This window comes from Meles meles, chromosome 18 (genome assembly GCF_922984935.1).
Source record: "Meles meles chromosome 18, mMelMel3.1 paternal haplotype, whole genome shotgun sequence".
Classification (NCBI taxonomy): domain Eukaryota; kingdom Metazoa; phylum Chordata; class Mammalia; order Carnivora; family Mustelidae; genus Meles; species Meles meles.
In genome coordinates, this window is record NC_060083.1 from 11,692,576 (window position 1) to 11,718,711 (window position 26,136).

General features: G+C 52.2%; 1 protein-coding gene across 3 annotated transcripts in view; it reads left to right on the forward strand.

Moving 5' to 3' along the window:
• The window catches only part of ZZEF1 (zinc finger ZZ-type and EF-hand domain containing 1), a 98,510-nt gene that overhangs the window by 17,436 nt on the left and 54,938 nt on the right, over positions 1-26,136 (forward strand). For all 3 annotated transcript variants that reach the window (XM_045985522.1, XM_045985523.1, XM_045985524.1), the window contains exons 3-18: positions 68-262; positions 1,822-1,993; positions 3,539-3,738; positions 5,089-5,299; positions 8,636-8,752; positions 9,667-9,845; positions 11,320-11,418; positions 13,861-13,952; positions 14,483-14,631; positions 18,146-18,257; positions 19,209-19,424; positions 20,398-20,498; positions 20,948-21,117; positions 22,103-22,236; positions 25,004-25,074; positions 25,984-26,098. In XM_045985522.1, coding sequence (XP_045841478.1) covers positions 68-262; positions 1,822-1,993; positions 3,539-3,738; positions 5,089-5,299; positions 8,636-8,752; positions 9,667-9,845; positions 11,320-11,418; positions 13,861-13,952; positions 14,483-14,631; positions 18,146-18,257; positions 19,209-19,424; positions 20,398-20,498; positions 20,948-21,117; positions 22,103-22,236; positions 25,004-25,074; positions 25,984-26,098 — 2,333 coding nt within the window. The remainder of the gene's footprint in view (positions 1-67; positions 263-1,821; positions 1,994-3,538; positions 3,739-5,088; positions 5,300-8,635; positions 8,753-9,666; positions 9,846-11,319; positions 11,419-13,860; positions 13,953-14,482; positions 14,632-18,145; positions 18,258-19,208; positions 19,425-20,397; positions 20,499-20,947; positions 21,118-22,102; positions 22,237-25,003; positions 25,075-25,983; positions 26,099-26,136) is intronic.

Genomic DNA, 26,136 nt, shown 5'->3' on the forward strand with positions numbered 1-26,136 from the left:
ACGGGAGCGTGGGAACACTGCTATGGCGGGTTCCTGTAAACACCAGACATGGGTTTTGTCTTCCCAGGTTTCATCGACATCTTCTCAGAGTCCAAGGAGGGGCTGGGTGCGCACGCGTCCCTGATCCTGCGCTTCCTGCACCGCAACCGGCTCTCCGGCACGGCCGTGCCCTGCCCCATGTTGGACCACTGTGCCAACGTGTGTGCCATGAGGGCCTCTGTTCTCAAGGAGTCCTTGGACCAGCTGCTCCAGAGGGAGAAGGGTGCGTGGATACGTCCGCTGGGGGCTCCTGAACACGGTCTGTGGGTTGTAGGAGCTAGCACTCTCCCTGCCTTTGGCTCTGGAAACTAGCCTGCCTGCCTGTCCTCCTTCCCTCCCTCCCTCTCTCCTTCCCTCCCTCCCTCCCTCTCTCCTTCCCTCCCTCCCTCCCTCCTTCCCTCGCTCTCTCCCTCCTTCCCTCCCTCCCTCTCTCCTTCTCTCCCTCTCTCTCCTTCCCTCCCCCCTCCCTCCTTTCCTCCTTCCTTCTCTCCTTCCCTTCCTCCTTCCTTCCTTCCTTCCCACAGCTGGCTTCTCTTCATTCAGGTCTCTGCTCAGATGTGACTTAGGGAGGCCTTCCCTCATTACCCATCTAATTAACACGCCCATTCCCCACGTCTGGTCACCATCACCTTTGTGGGTTTAATGGTCTAAATGGCACTACTTGAAGTTGTAAAATTATCATTTCTCTCTGTGTCTGCCTTGTTCATGTCATTATCCTTAGCACTTGGAGCTGGGCCACATAGTAGGTACTTTGTGAGTCGTTGAGTCCCTGAGGAGAGCCACTACACGCGGTGTGGACTCACTCAGAAGTTGGAAGTGTCAACAGACTGGTCCGTGGAACTTAGTAGAGTCCGGAAACAGACCCGTGTGTGTGGGAGGAGAGTACCAGAGAGTCGGCGTTACAAATGGTGGAAAGGCGAATTAGTCACCAAGTGGGGTCAGGGCAACTGGCCAGCCATTTGGAGAGAAAAATGAAACCAGACGCTTATTACCCCATTCCATTCACAGAAACAAATTTCAGTTGGATTGAAAAATCCCACTGTAAAGAGACTTGAAGTGTGGAAGAGAGTAGCCACACCCTGCCCAGCTCCTGGCACAGGGACCTCGCCAAGCAGGACGTGAGACTCCGAAACCATTGGAGATGAAGAAGTTAGATTTTATGAAAGTTCTGTAGAACAGAAACTCAAAGCAGAGTCAAAAGTCTAATGGTGTTCTAGGGAACAAAAATGTGTTTTCTAACATGTGATGACAGACTGCATTTTTTACTAACTCAGAGTTTGGGCCCTTAATAACTCTCTGTGCCTTGGTTTCCTCATCTCTGGACTGAATTAGTACATAGAAGACGTCTAGAGGAGTGCCTGGCTCACAGTACGCAGCACCTGTCCTGTGTGTGTATGCGTCCTATAACCTACAAACCGGTGAGAAGGCTTGCGACCCGGCAGAAAGTAGATGAAGGTAGGACCGGGCCACTCTCCAAAATGCAAGTGGCTTACTAAGTCTCCCACATATTTAAAGAAATGCCCATTCAAACTGTAAGAAACCATTTTCTTCTCTTAGTGTGGCTTGCAAATATATCAGTGATTTAAGTATTTTACCATAGTGAGCTCACAGAGGAACCCTCGGACACTTCTGCTTTATAAAGTTTCTTTGGAAGGAGATTTTAAGGACTATTTATTTTTCCAGGGCCAAACTATCAAGGGTATTTATGTTAGATATTTTAAATGGCCTTTTTTCCCCCTTTGTGAAAGAGATGTCACGTGATAGCATCTGGTTTCCCTGCAGAGAGTCCTGGAGATCTAACTGGAAGCCCGGAGATGGATAAACTCAAGTCAGTAGCAAAGTGTTACGCCTACATAGAAACCTCGTCGAACCCTGCTGACATCGACAAGATGACAAATGGAGAAACGTCGTCGTACTGGCAGTCGGATGGCAGCGCCCGCTCGCACTGGATCCGGTGGGTGCCAGTGCAGGAGTCGTTCAGAGTGCCAGCGGCTCCTGCTTGCTCTCTCTCACCCCGTCAGCGTGCTCACAGATCACTTTGTGTATTTTGGAGTATTTTCTACTTAACTGCTTGGTTGTTTTCATATTGTAAATGACTGTGGAGATGCTTTAAGAATCAAGCAAAAAGGGGGTGCCTGGGCAGCTCAGTGGGTTAGGCCTCTGCCTTCAGCTCGGGTGGTGATCTTAGGGTCCTGGGATTGAGCCCGCCATCGGGCTCTCTGCTCAGCAGGGAGCCTGCTTCCTCTTTCTCTGCCTGCCTCTCTGCCTACCTGTGATCTCTGTAAATAAAATCTTTAAAAAAAAAAAAAAAGGAAAAGGAATTGCATAAAATCATACTACCTGGTTCATGTATTCATAAACATGGATAATTCCTTTACTTGGCATTTTAAGGGAGAAATAGTATTTGCATGATACTTGATCATACTGATCTCAGATCTTTTTCACTAGTTTCCCAGGACGATTAATTACCACAGAGGGCAAGTACTTCTCTTGTGTCAGATGTGATTTTACTTCTTTTTTCTTTTTAAGATTTTATTCATTTATTTGACAGAGGGAGAGAGATCACAAGTAGGCAGAGAGGCAGGCAGAGAGAGGAAGGGAAGCAGAGAGCCCATGTGGGGCTTGATCCCAGGACCCTGAGATCATGACCTGAACCGAAAGCAGAGGCTTTAACCCACTGAGCCACCCAGACGCCCCAGATGTGATTTTACTCCTTAAGCTCCATTCTGTGCATTAAGAAAATCTGTCTGCTACTATCTTTTTTTTTTTTTTTTTAAAGATTTTCATTTATTTATTTGACAGAGAGAGAGAGATCACAAGTAGGCAGAGAGGCAGGCAGAGAGAGAGGAGGAAGCAGGCTCCCCGCGGAGCAGAGAGCCCGATGCGGGGCTCGATCCCAGGACCCTGAGATCATGACCTGAGCCGAAGGCAGCGGCTTAATCCACTGAGCCACCCAGGCACCCCTGTCTGCTACTATCTTGACCAGTTTGGCAGAGGAGGAGGGAAGGGGATGAGCAAAAGCCCTGGGGTAGAACTGGGGGCGGTGACCTGGTATTTCTGGAAGTTCTGAAGCTGCCTTCTACAGTTTCTCCGGCCTCTTCAGAGGATGGGCTAATTTCAGTTGGTGGAGATAGAAATAATTGTCTCGTTCTCTCATGGAGAGTATCTGTGACCTTTTGCCATCTAATTTATAGAAACTCAATATATTGAGTTCTTTGGATGAGGTTTAGAATTTGCCTCTTGGAGGTACAGCAGTTTTTTTAGGGTGTTCCTAGTACACTTTCCTGACTACTGATAGCTTAGAAGGAAATGTAAGATTAACCTTGAACTGGAAGAAATTTGAGAGACAGAAAGGTCGGAAGGACTTTTCTAGTTGGCCGTTTTTAGGAGAGGTGGTCTTTGACAATATCAAATACAAGACCGTGGAGATGGGACTCCTGGATGCTGGCAGTTTCGATCCGTATAAACACTTGTCGTTTGTGCTCCCTACGTTTTCCAGCTTAAAAATGAAGCCGGACGTTGTGCTTCGACACTTGTCCATCGCGGTGGCCGCCACTGACCAGAGCTACATGCCGCAGCAGGTGACAGTAGCCGTGGGGAGGAGTGCCAGCGATCTGCAGGACGTCCGCGACGTGCACATTCCCAGTAATGTCACCGGCTACGTGACGCTGCTGGAGAACGCCAACATCAGTCAGCTCTGTGAGTCCACCACGAGGCAGCCTCCTGCCTGCTGTTCGGGGGGTTGGGGGGCAAGGAAGGGGCCCTTGTCAACGGGAAGGCCTCTGCAGTGGGGAGACTGTCAGGTTTTGTTTGGAGCTTGGATTTGCTTCTTGTCGCGCACACGGAGTAGCCATTATGTCATCTGTGCGCTGTTGTAGAAAGTTACGGAAACCCTTCTAAAGTAAAAAGACGCGATTCTTGTTTCCTTACTGGAAAATCAGAAAAATGTAGATAAACAGAAACTACTCAAACTCCCACTACCCAGGGGTTGTCACTGTGAATGTTAGTGTGGTCCTTCCAGATCTTTACTTGTTAGTGTGTGTGTGTGTACACGTGCGTGCACGCACACACACACATCTTCAAATGTAGGGTTGTGCATACGTATTCACAAAATGTAATTTATTTATATACGTATTACAAAACGGTGATATTCTTTCCATGCCGTTTTGTAGATTTTTTAGCACGTTGTCACACCGTGTGTTCTTGCACACCTTTGTTTAGCGATGTAAAAACTTGCCTTAACTTTAACCAGCCCTTTACTCCTGGACATTTAGCTTATTTCCTTACTTCACACCTGGCATTTTGGAAATAATCACAATTCTGTGATTTTTTTCCAGGCTTTTTTCATTCAGGGAGCTGGGATGCTTCATGTTTTGTCTCATTTCTCCTAATGCTTTCCTGGGTCAAAGGAAGTGTTCTCACTTTGCTCAGAGGAACTGAGGCCTGGGGAGGTAGAGTCTTTGTGTCTTGTCCCCAGGCGAAACAGTGGTTCAGCTTCTGGAGTAGATGCTTTCTGTCTCACACTGTGACGCTCCTTTCTCTCAGTTGTGTCCTTTTTAGCTTGTCACCTTCTCCTCTCCAACCCAAATAAGACATTGTGACAGCTCTCACAAGTGAGTCGTGCCTGTGTTGTCATCTGTTTGGACTTGATTATTAAAAGTAAATTCTCACAACAGCTGTGAGACAGCGACTCTTTAAATCGAAATTTCAGAACCCTAGCACAAGTTCTAGAAATTTTCTTACCATGCATTGAATCAGGATTTAAAAAATGATCTTTGTGTTAATTCTCAGGATGCATAAATTCCTATGAAACTTTGTGGTGGACAGGGTTAAGTCACCCCTAAGTTTACCTTCATTTTGTCGATGCTTTTCTGACAAGTTTATTGTATGCCAGCTGCATTGTACACATTATTTATTTCCGGCATCAGAGTATATCTCAAAATTTTCTTTTCAAAATGTGAATTACTATTTTGCTTTTAGTTGGGAGCCTAGCATTTGCAGAACTGAAGACGTTAATCCAATACTGAATTTGTTGTTTGCGCTTGACAGATGTCCAGATTAACATAAAACGTTGTCTTAGCGATGGATGTGACACTAGAATTCATGGTCTGAGGGCTGTTGGCTTTCAGAGAGTTAAGAAGTCTGGGGTCTCGGTGTCAGATGCTTCTGCAATCTGGTACTGGTCTCTGCTGACCTCTCTGGTGACGGCGTCCATGGAGACAAACCCTGCCTTTGTCCAGACGGTGCTGCACAACACGCAGTAAGTCACCCTCTCTGCTTTCCCGCCTGTCCAGGTGCCCTCACTGTTCCCTCCCCCTGCAGAGCCCCGGGTGCCCTGGTGTTTCCTGTCTGTGCTTTTGCCTCTAGCCTGGGGAGGGGGTCTTGCGTGTTGTGCTGTTCCTCCCCCACGGGGGAATGGTTGCTCACGTTCAGGGAGCACTTTGGAGCAGGTACAGCCCCTTCAGATGCTGGGCATTACTTCCCTCCTCCTGTTGTGAAGCAGACACGTAAGACTTAGCCCCGTGTCGCAGACGAGGGCTGTGATGCTCCTCGTGGCACACCGCTGGGCTGGGCGGGGATGTGCCAGTGTGAACCCAGGCCTTGGAACTCCAGGAACTCAAGGAAACCTTCTCCAAGATACTTAGCAAATTCATCTGTAAATGTAGATCACCTTCAAAAATAAAAATTAAAAAAGCAAAAGTAAATTAAAATTAAAAATAACATTAAAAATTTAAAATTAAATTAAAATTTAAATTAAAAAAAATTAAAAATTAAATAAGAAGCCTGACAGGGCAGAAAGACCTAGTTGGAACAGACAAGGCAGGAAGCAGTGAGCTATAGCTTTCGAAGCGAGGAAGTCCCTGTATCGTGTTGAAGTTCGGTCATGGAGAGAGCAATTACCATAGTGGTCCTCCGGACATCTTCGAGAGTGAGGCTTTCAGCCAGGAGCTCTGCGGGCAGTGCCGCATGGGAAGTCATGTTTGTCCATACTCTGTCTTGCTTCCTGCTTAAAAGCTTTTTTCAAAAATCAATGAGAAACTCAGAAATACCACAAGTACGACGCAAACAACTCTCATTTCCTTCTGAGCCCGTTGACGGTATTCTGCACTCCTGGTGCCCCGTTGTCCCCAAGACTCGAGTGCGTGTTTCCTCTGCAAGAAGGTTTGCTGCAGCCAGCAGGGTCAAGAAATTCTCAGTGATGCGCAGTGCTGCCTTCTGCTCCTTGGGTCCTGTTTCGGTCCTGTAAGCTGTCCCTGTACCATCCGGTGTAGCCGAAGGACCCAGGCTGTGCTTGGCGTTTGCCCCGTCTGCTTCGTCTCCTTCAGTGTAGACCGGTTCCTCCGTCTTTCTTGACCGTTAGGACTTCGACAGTTTGACATCTGGAGTTACAGGGTTAGTTGTCTCTAGGAACATCGTTCGGTTTTGGTTTATCTGATGTTGCCTGATGATTCGGTCTGTCAGGTTTGTGTCTTTGGCGGGAGCATCACAGAAGCGATGGTCTGTTCTCCTGCACCCCGTCTGGGGTGCGGAATGTTAGCGTGTCCTCTTACTAGTGCTGCTCTTGTCAGCTTTGATCCCTTGAAGCAAGGGGCGTCTGCCAGAGTTTCCACCGTAGCGGGGTTATTTGTCATGGCGATTAGTAAGCATCTCGTGAGGAGGTGCTTCAAGACTGTAAGTGTCCCCTCCGTCCTCAGACTTTGTATCGGTGTGGACTCATGACGCCGTGTTAGTCACGGGCTTGTAACGTCACAGTGTTGACGTGTAGTTGGCTCGGATTTGGCCAGTGGGAACCCCTTTGGTCTGGCTCTGTGTCCTTTTGACGGTCCTCGGCCATGTGGTACACTTCCTCACTTTCTTTGAGAACAGGATGCTGCGGACCCGCCTTGAACGCTCCCTGCCCCAGTCCTGGATCCCCTGCTGTCCTGGGGAGCCGCCGGCCTGTTGGGCGGGGAATGGGAGTTCGACACGAAACACACGGGCCCCTGGCTCTTCGCAGGCCCCCTGAGCAGACCCCACGGGAAAGAGCACCTTTGTACATAAGTAGTGTGCACGTGTGTGTGTACGTGACACACATTCACACCCGTGGTCATTTCTGTATCTGTGGTGCTGAGACCTCTAGGCTTTGCTTTGACCCTCCCACCTCTAATCCTGCACGCAGTATTGGACAGTGTTGGCGGACAGTGGCAGTGCACGTTCTCGGTTTCCTCTCTCTGCGTTTGAGCCTCCCTTCTCCGATAATGACAGAACTGCCGCCCATCCTCCCTACTCACCCATGTAACCTGCCTCCATCTCCCTTCCCCGAACCCCGCAGTCGCTGTGGCCATCCTTGGGCATGTGCCCTGCTTATTGGGTCCCCTCGCCCAGCACCAGGTGCCTTCCTCAGTGCTCACCTTCCCTGCCAGGCCGTCCCTTTGTGCTCATACCTTTCTCACGCCACTCGGTGCCCTCCCCTCAGACACACACGATTGCCTGCCTTGTACAGCCCTCCTTTATGGACTGACTTCTCAGGAAGGGACAGAAGAAGAGCTTTCTACCTTAATTTTGTAAAGATAGGCCAAGTTTGTTGAGGAGTGGATATATTTAAAGTTTATATTTCTAAACAGTTGTAATTATTAATCTGCAGTTATGTTTTCACTCCTAATGTTTAAATATCAGGGATTTAAAACTACTGTAAGTTTTTTTGAAGAAAATCCACGAGGAAAAATAAAACGAATATTATGAAACAAAAATGTTGTATCAGTAGCAATAAGTCTGGTAAATCGCTGTATGCTCACGTGCGTTGGGCCTCCCGGAGCAGCTGCCTTTCCGTGCGGCTGCGCGGGTCCTGGCAGAGCGGGGAGGAGCGTGAGAGAGAGGGATGCTGACACCGCGTCGGCCTTGCCACGCTGTCTGTGTGTCGGGGTGGGAGGAGTACCGTTGAGGGATTCTCGTGACTGGTACCTTGAGCGGACTGCCGGCTGTCGCGTCTTGACTTCCTTTTTGCGTGCCTTCATGTTGTTCGGGGAGTGCTCCCTCAGGAGAACTTTTGGGGGATTCGGAGGGATCCGCGTAAGAGCAGGTGAGAGAAGAGAAGCCCGGAAGCAGACATTAAGGTAGAAAGGCGGGAAACGCAGGGAGGAGCAGAAGCCCTGACAGGTGCTCCTGTTCAGGAGGGAAGAGAATCGGTGGCCTGTCTTGAGGTGCCACTGATCTTAAGAGGGGACATATGACATGAGCTTTTTACTGGGCCAAAGACTGCTCTGCCTCCAGGGTCACGTTTTCTAGGAACTCTGGGGCTTCTTTCCGTCAGGGATGCATGTCTTCTGCCCACCCTGCATGAAATGAAGATGAGATCCCGAAGGCTGGGCTAAGTCTCTGTGGAGGGAGATGGACTCTTAAAAGAGAGAATAAATAAAAAAGAAGGAAACTCCTCGGACTGACTTGGCACTGTGACTCCTGGGGGAGAGGCTGGTTTGACGTGTCCCAGGCTCTCGGCGGGGACACTGTGTTCGTGAGGGACTGGTGCAAGCAGGCGTCTAACGGTTTGGTGTTCATCGAGCAGCATTGAGTCAGGGTTTTGCCTGGTTGGTTCTGACTTTCTGTCTCACACTTGCAGGAAGGCACTGCAGCACATGCCTCCGCTTTCCCTCTCACCAGGATCTACGGATTTCTCAACTTTCCTGTCTCCCAACGTTCTAGAAGAAGTGGACAGCTTCCTCATAAGGATAACTAGGTAAAGTCAAGGTTGATGAGATGGGGCTTGTAGGGGGTGGAGGGTCTATATGCTTGTTAAGTCTTTAAAAACATTTTTTTAAATCTTCTACAGATCAGCACTAAACATGGCTCGTGTTTAGTGACTGAAGTCAAGGTGAAACCATGGTTCAGCCCTCTGAGCTCCATTATGTAGCCACACCACCTGACCTCAGGGGGTGGGGTGGGGGGACCTCTGACGCAGCCGGAACGGGTGTCTCAGAGACCCCAGTGCAGAAGCTGTCAGCTTCCTGGGAGCCCCAGCCCGTGGCCTCTCCGGGCGCCCGCGTGCCTCTCTGCACAGGGACAAGCCATGGTCTGTGGGCCTGGGTGAGGCTCCTTAGCCTGGCTTGCCAGACGTGCTGCTTGCTCTGGGGATGGCTCTGTTCTGTGTCCACCGTGCCCTATGTTGGGGCACAGGCCTGGTCCCGAGACCCCGGGGCAATGTCAGGAGTTTCAGTGCGATGTGTTTAATGAGTGGGAGAAGCGTGGAGTCCGTCTGGCGCAGGTTGCTCGTGCCCGGGGGAGTGAGCCCTCGAGCCCCTGGCCCCTGGCATTGTTAGCAGCAGGGCCTTACGGTAGCGGCTCCTTCGCTTGTGGTGTCTGTGTTTGCTTTATAAAGCTGGACTGGTTGAAACTGATGGCGTTAGCATTGTTTACTAGTTACAGGTTAATAACGGCACAGAAGGGAGGATTTAATGTCCTCGTCCTCTGGGTTGATTTTATTTTCCTATAGGTTATCTTGAGGATTTTGAGCAAATACTTGTATTTGTGACCCACGTAGAGAAAGCATCGGATAGGTGGTTCTCACTGATGGTGGTCAGTTACGTGGGCGTGGCGCTGCCTGGATTTCCTTGCGTCTTTAAGAAGTGAGACGTTCTTCCTCTTTGTTTCCAGCTGCTGCTCGACTCCCGAGGTGGAGCTAACCCTTCTGGCCTTTGCACTGGCAAGAGGAAGTGTTGCCAAAGTGCTGAGCTCTTTGTGCGCCATCAGTGAGCATCTGGACACGCAGTATGATGCCTCGTCTCTCATCGCCTCCATGGCATCCGTCAGGCAGAGCCTGCTGCTTAAATACGGTAAATGAGCGGGGTGCGACAGACGGGCCCTGACACCGTCGCTAACCTGGCATCTCCTTATCTCCTTGGGCGGTTCGCACTGACCCCGTGATTCTGGGCCGAACGTATCCTCTCCTCTGGGGGCCAGCAGGGAGAAGGGGGCTGTGGGCTCCTTGACGGCAGCATCAGAAGAGGGCCTGAGTGTCCCCTAGGCTGTACTTCCAGGATTTGCTGGCCAGACCACTCGGGCTCTGTGGTCCGTCGGTCACCAGCCATCCTGGATGAGGTGCAGGGGCATCTCTCTGCACAGACCGGAGGTTGGGAAGTTGGAGTCCCTCCCTTCTGGGGAGGGGGGGACACCTGACCCAGACACGGCACTAAGCATCCTGGTGTGAGACTGCTCCCTGCACGGGCTGCATGCCCGACCCCGCTTTCCTGCCTGGGCCGGGCCACCATCCCCCTTAGCACTTTCCCGCTGACTCAGGATGGGCCCCCAACCCTCGTCAGCTTGTATGTGAGGGACAGCTCTTGTGCCATCCCGGCCTCTGGCGCCGACGTGTCTGTCCAGAGTACAGTATTGGGTCCCGTCTCCTTCTGCCCCCTCCTTCTAGGGGCAGACTGTGTTGTTTCTGCCACGATATTGGTACCTTTGCCTAACCAACTTAATGATTCATTTTATGTTTAGTATTTAAGGTCAGCTAATTGACGACTTGTAAATCCAGTTTGCCGCCTAAATTTGAAAAGGTCACTTTTTGGTGGGGTAGGGAGCCCATAACAGGCACGGCTAGATGGGAGGGGTCCATAGTGTTTGGAAGATATCCTCCAGGAGAGTTACCAGTTCAGATTAGCAGCTGTTTGGGCAGGAATACTGGAGAGGGGAGGGACGCGGGACGGTATGTTTGTACAGGCAGTGTTGTGGATTGGGTTATAGGTTAATGGGTATTTGTCATAGTATTAGTAACACGAAGGAAGAAGGAAAAGCTTTCAAGTCGTTGTAGCAAACGGTACTTTCTAAAAATCTTGAAACTTTTAAAATTTATCTGCAGGTATATTAAAGAAAGAAGATCTAAGACCCTAAGATACTATATATATATTTGAATGCAATTGTAAAAAAATAAAAATAAAAATAAGCGCGCAGCTGTAATAAATCAGTTGTTGGCTCCAGAACATGGTTTCGGGGCTCCCTCTCCCAGACATGTTGAATGTGTGGCATCAGTCTCTGTCTTACAGTGCGTTTTGTTTCTGAGGAGTGGTTACTCTGGAGTCCTCTGCTCGGACTCACGTAGGGACATAAAACTGTGCTTGGTCTGATCAGAAGAGCAGAGAAGAATGGTGTCCGCGTCTCTGTTTCAGCTGGAAGCACATGCGTTCCAGCAGGTGTGTTTCCCGTCGGCCGCGCTGCCCACCTGCTTTCCAGTCCCACGGACGTGCCTGCTAGTTTTACTTTTTGTGCTGCGCCAGCTTAAGGCTCTCGTTCTCTCTTCACTTCGACCAGGTAAACCTCTTCAGCTGATCCTTCAGGCGTGTGATGTCAAAGGGAAAGAAGAGAAGTCAGGGCCGGAAAACCTCCTCATGGAGCCATGGACCAGAGATGGTGAGTGGTCGGTCCGTGCGCGTGTGGGGAGTGGGGAGGCCACCGCGCACTCGGGCGCGCAGGGCCTTGGGCTGCACAGCAGGTGGGCCCGCGTGGCCCTGGATCTTGAATCATCTGCCTGCTCTCCTTATCGCAGCCTTGTCCTCCGCTGGGTGTGGGTCACCCCTGATGACTGCTGAGTGCTGGAGAGCTCTCAGTTCTGGAAAGCAGGGACTCTTCCTTTTGGAAGATAAAAAGTTACTGCTTTTAAATTCAGATTATCTTTCTGTGGTGTTACCCTAAAGCAGTAAGAAACGCAGCAGATCCGAGGTGGGATACTGCTGGAAAGGAGGGTATTTCTTAGCGGAACGCCTCTGGATCGGGTGTGTCTGGAGGAACCTCCCTGCTTGTGGGCTGTCGGCTTGGTAACTGCCGAGGCACTGTCCTGTGCAGTGGCGGGCCCTTTCCCTCATCGGGGGTCTGTCTCTTCCTCCTCCGTCTTGCTGGCCGGCCGGTGCGTCTCCTGCACGCGCCGCCTTGCGCTCGCTGCCCTGCTTTGGACGTTGCCAATGCAGCCCAGGAAGGGGAGTCTTCTGGCCATTACCAAGCACTGGCCGGGCTTGCCCAGCCTTGGATTTGCTTTCCCCTTGGCCTTCCTCACAGGGGTGCAGGCTGCATTTGTTCTCGGCGGTCACCTCTTCTCTTTCGTGTCCCCTGCGTTTGTGTTTCTCCCCGAGGTACCTCCTCTGCCTGCGGACTTCGCCTGCCGTAGATTGTCACGCAGGTCACTCTCGCTGCGGTCCTCTCCATGCAGCGTGGCCTCTGCGGGGACATTTCCTCCCTGCGTCCCTCACCTGTCCCACTGAGGACCGCTAAGGGCCACGCAGGCCACGCACTGCCTGCCACGGTGCGGGGCACGGGGGGAGCGCTCTTCATGGGGAGGCTTCGCGTTCCCCAAGTGCTGGGAGGTGCCCGTTCCGGAAAGGCGTGTCTGGCCGCCGAGGGAGCCCGCACTTGGCCCTCCAGAGCACCAGCGGTCCTGTCTGCTGCTCGCCGGGATCGCCGGTGCTGCCCGGAGACTGACGGCGTACGTTTGTCCAGTTTTGCAGCTCCGCGACTGGTTATCCTCTTCGCTGTCCTTTTGAGAGAATGAGCCGGGGGAAATGGTACCCAAACAGACAGAGTGTGAGGGCATCCCAGGAGCCGCTGCGTGTGTTTTACCAAGGACGGGAAGAGCCAGTTCTGTGTTTACCTTTCAGGCTTCTTGTGTTTATTTTGGCCTTTAGAGAACCCTTCGGGTGCATGTTGGTGGCAGGGCCGCTAAAAGAGAGTCTGGTTCTCTTGAGGCCGTTATGGCTTCAGCGGCTGCAGGCCAGGGCCGGCGGCCGCCCACATCTGCACACGTGGTCCCTGTCGAGTGGCCGGGTCCTGCCGCAGCTGCTCTGCTGTGAGTCCATGTTCCTGCGCGTTTCATGTTCTTGGTTTCGGTGACATGTCCCGCGTGTTGCCGTGTGGAGGTTCCACTTCAGACAGTTCTGCTAGACAGTTCTGCTGACGGAGTTCAGTGCGAGGGACGCAGGCGAGGTCTTCGGTCTCGTGCGGGCGGGCCGGTCACGGGCGTTCATGGCTCCAGGACAGCGGCATGGGCACATGTGTGAGTTCTGTCACCTGCAGGGACACGGAAGAGAAAGGCAGCCGGGGTCTAGCAGCAGACCTTTTTGTGAGTTACTGAAGGATAATTAACACCAACGAAAGAGGTAAACCATGACTTTCATATAAATGAAAGCCGAACAGTTACACTTTTATTCATGTCATTGATTCGTGAGGGCCCAGTAAGGTGTTACGAACAGTTCACAGGAGAATTCATACGATACGTACAGACCAACAAGAATGCCAGTAGGAGTCCACAGAGAGACACAAAACTGACCGACACTCGAGTGTGGTTCTTGGAGCCATGAGGTCGCTCACAGACAGTGAGCGCTGGAGGGAGCCCGCAGAGTGTGCCCACGGAACACCCGTTTCAGAGTCTCGCACAGGCTTTCCTGACACTGTTCCAGAAGCCTCATCATCCCTCTGTCATGCTCCAGGCCCGCGTCCTCTGTCAGCAGTCGGGTGTCAGGCACGGTTTTAGGAATGGCACAAAAAGATAACTGGTTGTCCGGTCTTTTGTCTGTTCGAATTTAAGTCACAGTCTTTATCAACTTTGTTCCTTGATTGCTACCTCAGAGCAGGGCTGCTGGTGTGGTCGAGGAGATCGTCCCTAGCCACAGTCTGTTACCTGGGCCTTGGCAGTGAGCTTGCACCCGTGCGGAGGGGAAATCCCTTTTTGCTTTTTATGAAACTACCAGGCAGACTAGTTCCCCGCCACCACACGCAAAGGATCTGGTGTGCTTGGTTGGTCTTAGTTCTTAGGGTTATGACAGATGAGTCGGCCGTCCTCACTTGAGTGTCTCCCTTTCGCAGGGTTTCTTACAGAGACTGGGAAGACCAGAGCAAGTACCATTTTTTCTACAGGAACTGAATCTGCGTTCCAAGTTACACAGATCAGAATTATGGTAATTCTCATATTCCCTTCTTTAAGCAACGTTACTGCTGTTTTTTTTTTTTTTTTTTTTTTTTTTTTATTTGACAGAGAGAAATCACAACTAGGCAGAGAAGCAGGCAGAGAGAGAGGAGGAAGCAGGCTCCCCACGGAGCAGAGAGCCCGATGTGGGGCTCGATCCCAGGACCCTGGGATCATGACCTGAGCCGAAGGCAGAGGCTTTAACCCACTGAGCCACCCAGGCGCCCCCGTTACTGCTGTTTTTAAAGACAGAGTCTATGTCCCTGGTTTTCATTGCACGTGTGGTGATCGTTCTGTGCCAGGCCTGCAGCAGAGAGCTGGGACACAGAAATGAGGAGATCTTTGTCTGGGGACGTGTGACTAGAAGGCATTGCTTCCTAGGAAGCGGCTCTTTTGTTTTCCCGACTTAATGAATTCAAAATAGCGTTTTGCTGGTTTGAATTTGCTTCAGGCTCTATGAATTTAACTGTATTACTTGGAAACACAGCAGCCACGGGACTTTTGTACCTTCCGTGTTTTTAGGTTCGACGTGGTGGCATAGGTGCCCAGTGTGGGTTGGTGTTTGCCTATAACTCCTCTTCTGATAAATTCCACGCAGAAGAACACTTCAAGAGGTTTGAAAAATATGACAAATGGAAGCTTCAGGAATTCAGGCAATTTGTAAAAAGCAGGTAAGGAACAGAATAAAAATCTTTGTAGTTAATAAGGCCATATGCATTTTCTTATGGCAAAATATGCTCACGTCTCTAGAGACAGGTGCCCCTAGCCCGTCCCCAGTGCCGTGAGCACTCACTGATTCCTGGTAGCACCCATGAAGACGTGTTTTAAGATATGCCCCAAGCTCCCTCCTCCTAAGCATGCTTTCACTGGAGGTATTTTAAGCACCCACTCTGCACGGGGCCTGATGCTCGCCACAGAAGAGATGCAGCGAACAAGTGGGTACACTTGCTGCTCTGTGGCGCTCACTGTCCACTCAGACCAGCAACGTTGCAGTGTGGTCAGCACTGGGCAAGGGGGGGCTCTGGGAGGAAAGACCCTGGAGGGAGTGTTGTTTGTGTTAAGAGCTAAGGAGGGTATACAGTTGAAGGGGAGATCCTGAGCCCTTGTAGGTGAGCTGCGGCAGGCTCGGGGGCGCGCAAGTGCCTGAAGTCACTGCGAGGGGGAGAGTGCTGGGACGTGGAACTAGAGGTCTGGGAAGTGGCCCGCTCACTAAAGGTCTTTGTGTCTCTGGCTCAGGACGAGAACTGTATCCTTTAAGCAAGGTTGGGTGGCCAGCGTAGTATTGAGCTTAGAGGAGGAGAACAAGGCAGCCAGATGTGTGTTTTACAAGTGCTGGTCTGGCTCATGCTATGTGCAGTGTGGCTGGGGGAGAGCCAGCATAGAGGCAGCCCGGAAAGGGAGGAGGCGGCCAGAGGCCTAGGACCCTCGGCCAGAGCAGCACGGGCAGTGGTGGAGAGCCAGTAACTGAAGGAGAGACTACCAGACGGTAACTGAGAGCAGAGCAGAGAAGGAAGGGTGGTGGAGGCTTTGGGGAGGCCTGGGGTTTTTGGCTGGGCCAGGTGGGGACACTGGGAGGGCCCTTCTCTGATAGAAACTAGCTTGGGAAACCAGTCTGTGGGAAGCTGATGAGCTCAGTGTTGGGCCTGTTGGATTTGAGGTCTAGAAGACTTGGTGATACTTGGCAGCTCCTTGGGTGAGCGCATTGGAGCCGGACAAGGTACTGAAGATACCAGCAGGAGAGATGTTTGAAGGATAATTGAAGGGAGTTAGGTTGTTCTGGAAGAGGATATGGGCTGGGAAGAGAAGAGAGACGTTGTAAATCAGCATGCTGAGAGGCACCAGCACTGAGAGGGCCACAGAGTAAAAAAGAAGCTGAGAAACAGCCAGCAGGGCAGTAGGAAGGCCCCCGTGTGTCATCTTGAAGCCGAGGGGGTGACGGTAAAGGAAGTAGGGAGTGGGCAGGGGGAGCGGGTGTTACCCAGGCTCGTTTGGATCAAGTCTGCAAGTGGACCTGTCGGATTCAGCCCCAGAGCTCACTGGTGATCCTTGGGCAGCGTGGTCTCCCGCGTTCACAGTAGCGGGTTAAAACTCACTGAGCAGAACCCCGGACTTGCTGATTGTGCTGCTGTCTCCGGGGACGGGAGCTGGAGTTAACAGTGGCCTTCATCCAGCAGCCAGTTCTGTGCTGCCGTGGCCCGGCACCCGGTGCCATGCCACTGAGCTTGGCTGTGCACACGCCTCCCCGGTTCTGCTTCAGTAGTTCTGGGCGGAGACCCTTACCCAGAGTTGGGAGCTCTCAGGTGATTGCTGTTCCCCACATGTGGACCACACCAAGTAGCACAGGTCTGGAGTAGTTCCCTCTCTGCTGGGCGCCCGCTGGGGGCCCTCAGTCTCCAGGACGCTCCTCCCAGTGGAGAGCCCTCTGCGCTTCCGCCGAAGGTCAGGGAAGATCGGCCGAAATCTGTGTCTGTGATTGCAGCCTTGCACGTGAACTGGAACAAATCTCTTTCGTTCCTGGAGTCTCCCTCCCCACCGTATACGTATGCCTTCTTAAAAGATCCTTTTTTTCCTAAAAAAGATTTTATTTATTTATTTGAGAGAGAGAGAGATAGTGAGAGGGAGCAGGAGCAGCAGGCAGAGGGAGAAGCAGGCTTTCTGTTGAGCACAGAGCCTGATGGGGGCTCCATCCCAGGACCCCAGGATTATGACCTGAGCGGAAGGCAGGTAATCAACCCACTGAGCGCCCCCTGGCGCCCCTAAAAGATCCTCTTTTTTTTTTTTTTTGATGGTAACTAGAGATTACACTCGTTTTTAAGCAGCTCTGCCCCATTCTTGGGACGTATTATGATGAGTTTTTTCTCCTAACCCTGTTAAATAAGATCTTTCACATTTTATGTAGGATTTTCTTCTAACCAGCTGTAGGTCTCTTCACTCCTCACTTAGTGGTTCTGGCGTGAGCTACTCTGAAATCCTGATTTGCTTGGCCTGCATGTTACCAGTGTCTCTCCAGTTTCAAAATCAAGAGGTTAATGTATATGTGTCTGTCTTCTCCCATTTTTTTCTGTCTTCTGTCCTTCTGTCCGGTCATGGGTCAGTCGGCACGCTCCCGAGCCAGCTGACTGGTGCTGTCCATGCTCAGGAGGACAGACACTCAGTTCTCTTTTCTGCCCTCTGTCTGCTGTGGGACATAGTCAACAAGGTTGCCTCTCTGTGCTCTCGGATGCCTGGCCAGCGGTCTTTCCCTCTCCAGGACTTTCTCAAAGGCTGCCGCAGAGCGAATTCAGAAATCCTCAAACATGGTGTTGATGAAACTTGTTGACATGGTTTTGGGTTAAGGCAGAATACTTTCTGTCCTCTTGGTTTTAGGGTTAATTATGTCATGAGAGACCGATGCCAAGAAAGTCTTTTCTCCCCATTACGGAACCTACTCTGGATCCTTAGTCTCCTCCCTCTTGCCACAAATGCCCGTTTGTGCTTGTCTGCACAGAATGCTCACATGCTGCTAGCTGTACCGCAGACTAGGTCGTGGGAAGTTCCAGGAGTGTTACTTGAAAGACTGCCTTTTCCTCCTTGGGTTATTGACTTCCTGAAAAGGGAGTACAGTTCAAGTGTCTAGTTTTTTAGAAGTAGCTGGAGTTGTCCTTCTTTACCCTTGAGGCTGAGACACTTTCCTGGAAGCACCTTTTCAGGAACAGGAAAAAATGAGGAGGCTGACGTTGTCCCTTTTTGGAGCTTCAGGATCTGAAAGTTCCCTGGCTCTTCCCCTTCAGTTGTCGCAAGTGCACTGAACCTCAGGCTGGGTGTAAGCAGGTGGCCACAGCTGGGGAAAGAACGGAACCTGTCTCTCCTTGGGATCTTTCCAGAAGCTCTGTTGGTGGCTGTTGTCTCATTTCTGAGTCGCTCCTAAGAGATGCCTTGGTTTCCTGTCTCATTCTTCAGACATGTTATCTGGAGAAGCAGACTTTCTCTTTAGTTCCCAGATTCTGTTTGGAGCTGATGCTCATTCCCATGTTAGCGCTGAGGAGGCTGAGGTGGAATGGCCAGCAGCCACTTCCACACCCGGGCCCCGACTGCTTGCGGCAGGCCCGGCTTCCCAGTTCCATGCCACGCGGATGGCGCCTGAGTCGTTAGGCCCCTGAGAATTTAGGAAGAGGATGGTATTTTGTGATTCCCGTGTGTTCGCAGGGCTGGTTGCCCCTCTGAGGAGCTCGGAGAGGATGACCCCGTTGGCTGGTTTGAGCTGGAAGAAGAGTGGGATGAAGCGGACGTGAAGTTGCGGCAGTGCAGAGTTGCCCAGGTAAGCCGCGTGGGGCTGGCGTGGCCCGCTCCCGGCTCCCGGCTCCGGCTCCGGCCCTGCCTGCGGCGTGGCTGGAGCCTGGGGCCCGTGATGGAGGCCATCCAGGGACACACAGGGCTGTGGCCGCCAGGGGGACGTGCACCTCCCCAGGCCTCAGGCCATCGGGGCAGGCTTCCCAGGAAAGGGGGTGCGCGGCCGAGTGCTGGAAGCCTGTGACGCCGTCGCCCGCAGCCCAGCTAGGCCGTGGGGGGCAGGGCGGGGTCCAGGGGGGGTCACCCCGGCCCAAGGGCACGAGTGCTGTGCCTCTGTGGCTGGGAGGGCAGTCACTTCTGTCTGGCCACGTTTCTCTCAGCCTTCGTGTCAGCCTCGGTGAGCAGTTTCGGTGAGGGAAGCAGGAGCTGCCCTCGGTTGGAGGGAGGAGATGCTCAGGAAGGGCTTCCGCGTGGGGTCGTGGTGTCTGGACAGCGCAGGCTGAGCAGCTTCTGCTGCGAGAAACGGAGAGTCGGCCTGGCAGACGGCCTGTTGGGCGGCTCTGGCCTCGAGCAGATGGTGCTGGGCCCTGGGCTGTGGGTCGTCTGGGTTAGTTGGGGGCTTTGAGAGGGTTCGTCAGGGCACGTGCTGACCGCTCTCACCGTTGGCCTGATTTCTCTCCCACAACGACTGGGCCATGCAGCAGATGCGCATCTCGGATTCATCGTGTCTTACCCCGTGTTTGCCTGGAACAGGGCTACTGCCGCTTCTCTTACTGCGACCCTTCCCAAAACCTGACTCGAGTCAGCACAAGTGTTTTTCTTCCTCTTTGTCGAGATGTTGGGCTTCCATTTTGGGCCCCCATGCTAGGCAGAGTGGGACCTAACATCATTAAAGTCATGGGGACTGTCCCAGAAAGGCCTGTATCTCCGTTTGAGTCCGGCTTCTGAGTTCTTCTCCTGAATGTCCCCGTCCTTCTAGTACCTGATGGTGAAGTTCCTCTGCACGCGTCAGGACTCGGCGGAGCGCTTGGGTGTGCAAGGCCTCAGCATCAGTGGGTACCTGCGGCCCGTGAGCGCGGAAGCGGAGCAGCCCGCCATCTGCACCCACTGCAGGAAGGACGGAGAGGACAGCGTCTGTGGGGCCACCCTGCTGCTCAGGACACTTCAGTTCACTCAGCAGCTCGCCCATGACCTGGTACCTCGTTCCTGTGGGGCACATTAATGGTGGCGTTGAGGGAGGCGCACGACACCGGTGAAAGCTGGCCACGGCGAGCCATGCAGGGGCACGAGTGCTGCGGGCATAGTGGCGCTGGGATGGCTTGGGGAGAGCCGGGGCGGGAGGCACTGGGCATCCATGGTGTCAGTCACCGGAGGACCGTGTGGTCGTCACAGTGAGGCTTCCCGGAATAGACCCACAGACTTGAAGACCCCTGCGTGGTGGCTGGTGGTAGTCTGGGGACACTGAGTAAGCTTGTGAGATTTCCATCTCCCTTAAGTCCTGGGAGGGTTATTTCTGAGGTCCAGGTGATTGTGTTTGCTCCCTGACGGTACCAGGATGTCAGGGTTTGAAACCCTCTGTGGTCCTGACACTGACTCATACAGTCATTGATAAAAACACAGTGACTGCTCGCTCTGGGGAAGACTCTCGCCATCACCATAGAGAACACACGACTCGGCTCAGGGATCGGTGGGGCCTCTCGCCCTCCCATGGCGGGGTGGGGGTGTTGCTGAGACCCAGTTTAACTCCGGTCTGTTTGGTCTTTGCTACTCAAGCTCTCCTGTCCCAGCAGGAAACATAAACGGGGAGGGAAGGTGGGGTGCTGCAGAGCCTCAGGGGCGCTGGGGCAGGATCAGTGTGGGCGGGGGTCCAAGCACACTGCTGTGTTGTCTCGCTGGTGCCCTGGTGTGGTGTGTGTGGAGTCGGGAGTCTCCGTGTGGTGCATGTGCGCCTGTGCACGTCTGTTCCCACCTCTGTGCACACACGCACGCACGTCCTGTAGAAAGTGCCACACCGGAAACGGCTGTTCACGCGGTTCCGGGCTGGGGAGTGTCCATGTCAGCCATGTGGGAATCCTACGCCCGCTCCCATCAAATGGTAAATGAGCCATCACAGTGTTTCTCTAAATGCATTTTCAATGTTATTTTTTCTGGTTTTTATAATTTTTCAGGTGCAGCAGAAGGAAAGTGGCTTAAAATATAAATCTTTTCTGGACTTCGCGGGTCTTGATCTGCAAATCTTCTGGAATTTTTACAGTAAATTAAAGCAAAAGTAGGTCAGATTTTGTTATAAGGTGATAATCATATAAATAAAACTGGAAAAGCTACTTTTTATATTCCAAATAGTCCTTTTTTCTTCTAAGATTCTTTGACTTCTCCCTGGTTTATACTGTTCTCGTTTGAGAGAACTGGTTATCATTAAAGACAGCGCCTCACGTTTCTGTAACATACTTTGGGCATTGTTTCTGCAAACATTTTGTCAGGTCAAGCATTGTGGCGTGCCCTCATTTTATAGGTGGAAAAGTAGGGTCGAAAAACGCGTGTCCTTGGCCCACTGTGGGCAGGTTCGGGCGGAGTGTGAGGTTCTTTTCATTCTGCCTCTTTTCCTCTCAAGCCTTCTTTTTACTGGGCCTGCTCTGTAGACTAGAGTCCTTTTTAGACAGCTTAGGAGGGAAAAAGCAACCTGCCGTTTAATGCTCTGACACACTTGCCTTTCTGTAGCCCGAGGGAAGAATGCATCTGTGCCCAAACCCTGCTTCTGCGTCTCCTCCAGAGCTGCTTCTCCATGCTGCAGAGGGACAGGCCGGCCGCCTGCCCGGAGGCAAAGGCTCCCCAGCAGAGCCCTGCAGGGGCCGCGGCCGCCAAGGAGCTCCACACACATTTATGCGCCGGTAGGGATTCAGTTGGCCTTTACTTTTTTTTCTTATTTTTTTTTAAAAAAAGATTTTATTTGTCTATTTAACAGAGAGAGAGCAGGAGAGCAGAAGTAGGGGGAGGGGCAGAGGGAGAAGGAGAGGCAGACTCCCACAGAGCAGGGAGCCAGGGAGCCTGATGTGGGGCCCCATCCCAGGACCCTAGGATCATGACCTGAGCCGAAGGCAGACGCTGAACCCATTGAGCCCCACAGGCGCCCCTGGGCTTTTCTTGAGTGTGACCCCGTGCTGGTAGCCTGCCAGGCCTCTTGCTGTAAGAACAGGGACTCTGTGCTCATGCAAGCCCAGGAGAGGGGTCACTGCTTGGAAAAATGAGGGTTTCCTTGGATTTTCTTTTGATTCGTTATTTTGAGTTCAGAATTTAGTCTCTCCTCAGTGAGTCTTCCTCCTGGTTTCTTTTTTCTCTCTCTCTCTTTTTATTTAAAGATTTTATTTATTTATTTGACACAGAGAGAGAGAGTATGAGAGAGGGAACACAAGCACAGGGAGGGGAGAGGGGGAAGCAGGCTCCCCGCAGAGCAGGGAACCCGATGTGGGGCTCGATCGCAGGACCCTGGCATCATGACCTGAGCTGAAAGCAAACACTTAACAGCTGAGCCACCCAGGCGCCCCTTCCTCCTGGTTTCTGACCACAGGCGTGTCACACTGATAGTGATGACTGTCATGCTCTTCAGTCCTCACTGTAGTGAAGTTACTGGGATGGGAGGGAGGGGAGAGAGTAAACACGTGGCCACGTGGAATGACTGTCAAGGCTTTGCCTGGTTGCGGCTCCGAAGGGCAGGGAAATAATGAAATGAAAACTGGTACATATAACCCTTCTGTTGGTGCAGTGCGTTTCCTTATGCTGGCGGGGTGGCGAGTCCGTGGGCTGGTGAGCGCGGGTACTGGTGTTGTAACCGGGGTGGGGGATGTGATAGCTGATGCCATTGTTCATTCCCGGCAGTGGTGGACAGGGTGGACGGAGACTCTGCACCCGTGGAAATGTTAAAACAGGAAGTCAGGAATACCCTTCTCCACGGGGCTGCCGTCTTCTTCCCTGACCGACAGAGCCGGCGGGACCGTCTCTTCGCCATGATGGTAATCGCTGCCGTCGGGAGTCTGGAGGGAGGGCAGTTAGGGTTCCCTCTTTCCTTTGTGCGTCCCTCGGTTTCGGTGTTCCGGGTGTGCATCTGCTGCAGACCCTAACCCAGCTGCCTGCGGGCCCCGCACCACCCCTGCCCTTAAGGAGGGGATGGCTCACATAGCCTGCTGTCTCACAAAGCGGGGTATTGTCTCCATCCTCTTCAGGATTTCCCTGCCAAGCATTCTTTTTAACCGTTGTCGCTTCTTGTTGTGGGGACATCTAAAACAAACACAAAACTAGAGGAAATATGATAGCCCCTGCCCCGACCTTACGTGCCCCCCAGGTTGGGCAGTTGTAAACTGGGGCTCATCTTGTTTCATTGGTGATCTGCCTCGTCCACTCTCTCCCTGCCCTTCCCCCCGTGTGATTTCAGAGGAAATCCCTGACCTGTTCCCCTTGCACTCCGACGTCAGGAGTGGCCGCTGCAAAGTGCTCTCTGGGTTTATGAGCAGTATGTTATCAAGTGGAATATCCCGTATAAAGATCCAGATTTTTAATTCTGAAGGTGGTATTTCTGTGGGAAAATGAGTGTGATACAGGGGGAAACAGATTGACGACAATGTAAGAAAAAAAAATTCCTCTCTCTGGTCAGGCTCTGTGGTCAGCACGGGCTCTGCTCATCCCTCTCTCTGCCCATTCCCTCCAGGTGCACATGCATGGGCGGGTGCTCTCTCTCTCTCAAAGTATTAAAAAAAAAAAAAACAAAAAACTTAAAAAAATTTCTCTGAGCAATGCTGAACACATGTAGGTCAGAGAACTCCAGAGTTCCCAGTGCTCCAGAAGTGGCACGACACACAGAAACATAAAAGAGTGGCAAGGAAGCAGACTTACAGGCCAGGCTTTCTTGTAAACATTGTAAGAAAAGCCTAACGAAACATTTGTAAACCAGTCTGGTAAAATCCAAAGTCCTGACTGGGAGTTACCCTAGGAATACGAGGGTAGTTTAATGTTAGAAAATTAGTAAATGAGGGCAGAGGAAAAAGTTATGTCAGTAAATACAGAAAACATTTAAGTAAGATTAAATTCTGATGATGATTAAAACTATAAAACCATTAGCAAACTCAGAGCAGAAAGAAACTCCCCCAACCTTGCGGAGGGCATGTGCCCCAGACTTTTAACAATGTGCTGAATGGTGGACCCTAGAAGCATCCCTTTCAGAATGAGAAGGAAGACACGGACGCTCACTGGCTGCTGCTACTCTGGGAGGTTGTCAGAGTTTCTGGCCAGTGCGGTAGGACAAGGAAGAGAGATTTTAAATATCAAAATCGGAAAGGATAAGATAAATAATTCTTTATAGGTGATACAATTATAGATTGTTTTTTATTGTCTGTAGACAAGCAAGTAGTAGAATTATTGCTAGGAGTTTGATGAAGAAAATAGATCCAGCATTTTAAAAAAGCATTTTTTTTAATCTTTTCCAAGATTTTATTTATTTTAACTGACAGAGATAGATCATAAGCAGGCAGAGAGGCAGGCAGAGAGGGAAACAGGCTTCCTGCTGAGCAAGGAGCCTGATGCGGGGCTCGATCCTAGGACCCTGAGATCATGACCTGAGCTGAAGGCAGAGGCTTTAACCCACTGAGCCACCCAGTGCCCCTAAAATTTATAAATGCAGCAGCTAATTAACAAATGTAATCAAGTCTTTATGGTACGCGTTGAAAGAAAGAAAGGAGGGAACAAAAGCACCAAATGTGGTCTCTGGTGCCAGGGGATTACAGTCCAGTTGGGGACACCGGCCACAGGGAAAAGCTGCAGAGCGTTATGGGGCCAAGTGCTAGGGTCAGGTGACTGCGGATGATTTCCGGGATGAGGCAGGATCTTCCATTGTTTTCATCTGTCTGCAAAATTTGCACGTCAGCCTGAAGGATCAGTTTCCACCCAGACTCATGACCTTGGATAGCATCCACTGGCCTGACCCGCTGGACTGTGGGCAGGACTCCCATCTTCCTTGTTGACCAGCAGCATTTGCCAGGCCGCTTGCAGTGATTTGCTTTGCTCGCGTGTGTCCTGCACATAGAAGTGGCAGATGACACGTGACCTCTTGAATGGCATTGCTATCCGTTTGCAGCCCCGTCACTTTCCCTTTGTCCGTCCCCACTGACGGCGGTGGTGGGGCTCCGTTTTCCCTTCTCACGCTGGCAAACGGAAGGCGCATCTTGCGTCTCCCACCCTCCTGAGCCAGGCAGGGCCCCGGGTCTTCACTGCTCTGGAGATCGCCTCTGGCACTTTGCCTGACGGTCGATGTTCAGCACATTTATTGCATTAAGAAAGGGACCCTAAAGGGGCCCCGTAGCCTCGTCAGGAGACGTGATTCCTACAACTGCGACTTTAGGTTGCTCTGGCTTATGTTGAGAAAGCTTAGATCCGATTTCAGAGCCGAGAGAAAACTCAAGAGAAATGCGCTGTTCCTGCTCTTTCCTCTTGTGATGTTGTGCCCGGGGGTGAGAAGTGCCCCGTAGCCACACGTTTGCATCGTGAGTTCCTGCGGGGAAGCCTGGCCACGGGAGCTCCAGCAGTGCCCCGCAGCGAGCCTGCCATCTTTGGTTGCGACGGGGAGCCGGCTCCTGCCAGCACCGGGCCAGGCCTAGGGGGACGCCGTGGAGCGTGTGCCAGCACTGGCTTTGCTTGTGCTTGGGAACGGGGCAGGGGCACTCCGTGCTGCCCCGGGCTCTGGAATGTCGTAGAACAGGTGTCCTGACCGCGCACTTCTTTGTTTTCTAGAAGCATGTCACTGAGCAGGAGCACAAGCAGTCCCTGCAGCTCACGTTCCGTTCGCTGTGCGCATATTTTAGGTGAGTTCCTGGCGCTTTCCGCCCTCTGTAGTTCCCGTGTTCACAAGGTTTGCTTTAGCTCTCCATCCCCTCTACTCAGCCTGATTTCTGGAGGGAGATGCCACCGGTCAGAGGAATGGGTCAAGTGGTGGTGGGGCGATGACCGTGTCAGGAGTTTGAGCCACGGCCCAGTCCTCCTGAGACCGTTGGGGACAGCACCCACTGAGGAGCTCCACGCGCTCCCGTTTCTCAGTGATGCTGAGGTTAAAGACGCCGACTGAAGCCACAGGAGCTGGGCATCCTGTACGCAGGTCTGAGAACCCAGAAGCACAGAATGGGAGTCGAGCAAGGGCAGTGTGCCGGGAGGGGACGACTCGGAGATCTGTGCGTGCTTGGCTAGCGGAGCAGCTAGTGGCCCTGTAGGCAGCCCTCCTGGAGGCCCAGGCTCTTGAAGAAGGGAGGGGAATGAGTGGCCCAAGCTCCTGTTGACGTGTGAGGCCATATCTAGAGTGGGGGCAGACTCAGAGGCCTCCGAGTGGTCTACATTCGAGGATCGGGGCAACGAAAGAGCCTCGGAGCTCGTGTGGGGAGCTTCTGAAGACGCGGATGTGCAGCCTGGACTGTGCAATGAGCCCCGTGACATCGGGGTCTTTCTTGGTGGTGGTCACGGTGATGGAGTCATCAGACTGACTTCTCAGACTTTCTTCTCAGGATTTGAGGTGTACGGGCCTGAGCTTACTCAGGACATGGGGGACAGACAGCAGCCCAGACAGACCCAGCGGGGCCCTGCCTTTTTCCTGACCCAGACTCCTCCACAACCCACAGAACTGGCACTTGAAATCCTGCGTCCTTTTCTGGGAACTTTTAAGACAAAAGCATGAACATGCTGTGCCTGAAACAAGGTGTCATGACAGACTTGTGTCCTTTCAGTGATAAGGATCCAGGTGGCCTCCTGCTCTTGCCTGAGAAGGGTGACGTGGCTGACCTGAACAACACTGAAGTACTAGCGGTCACAAGCACCCTCCTGTCTGTCGCTGCCCGAGAGGTAACTGGTGGCTGCTCCCCTCCCCTCACACCCGGCGA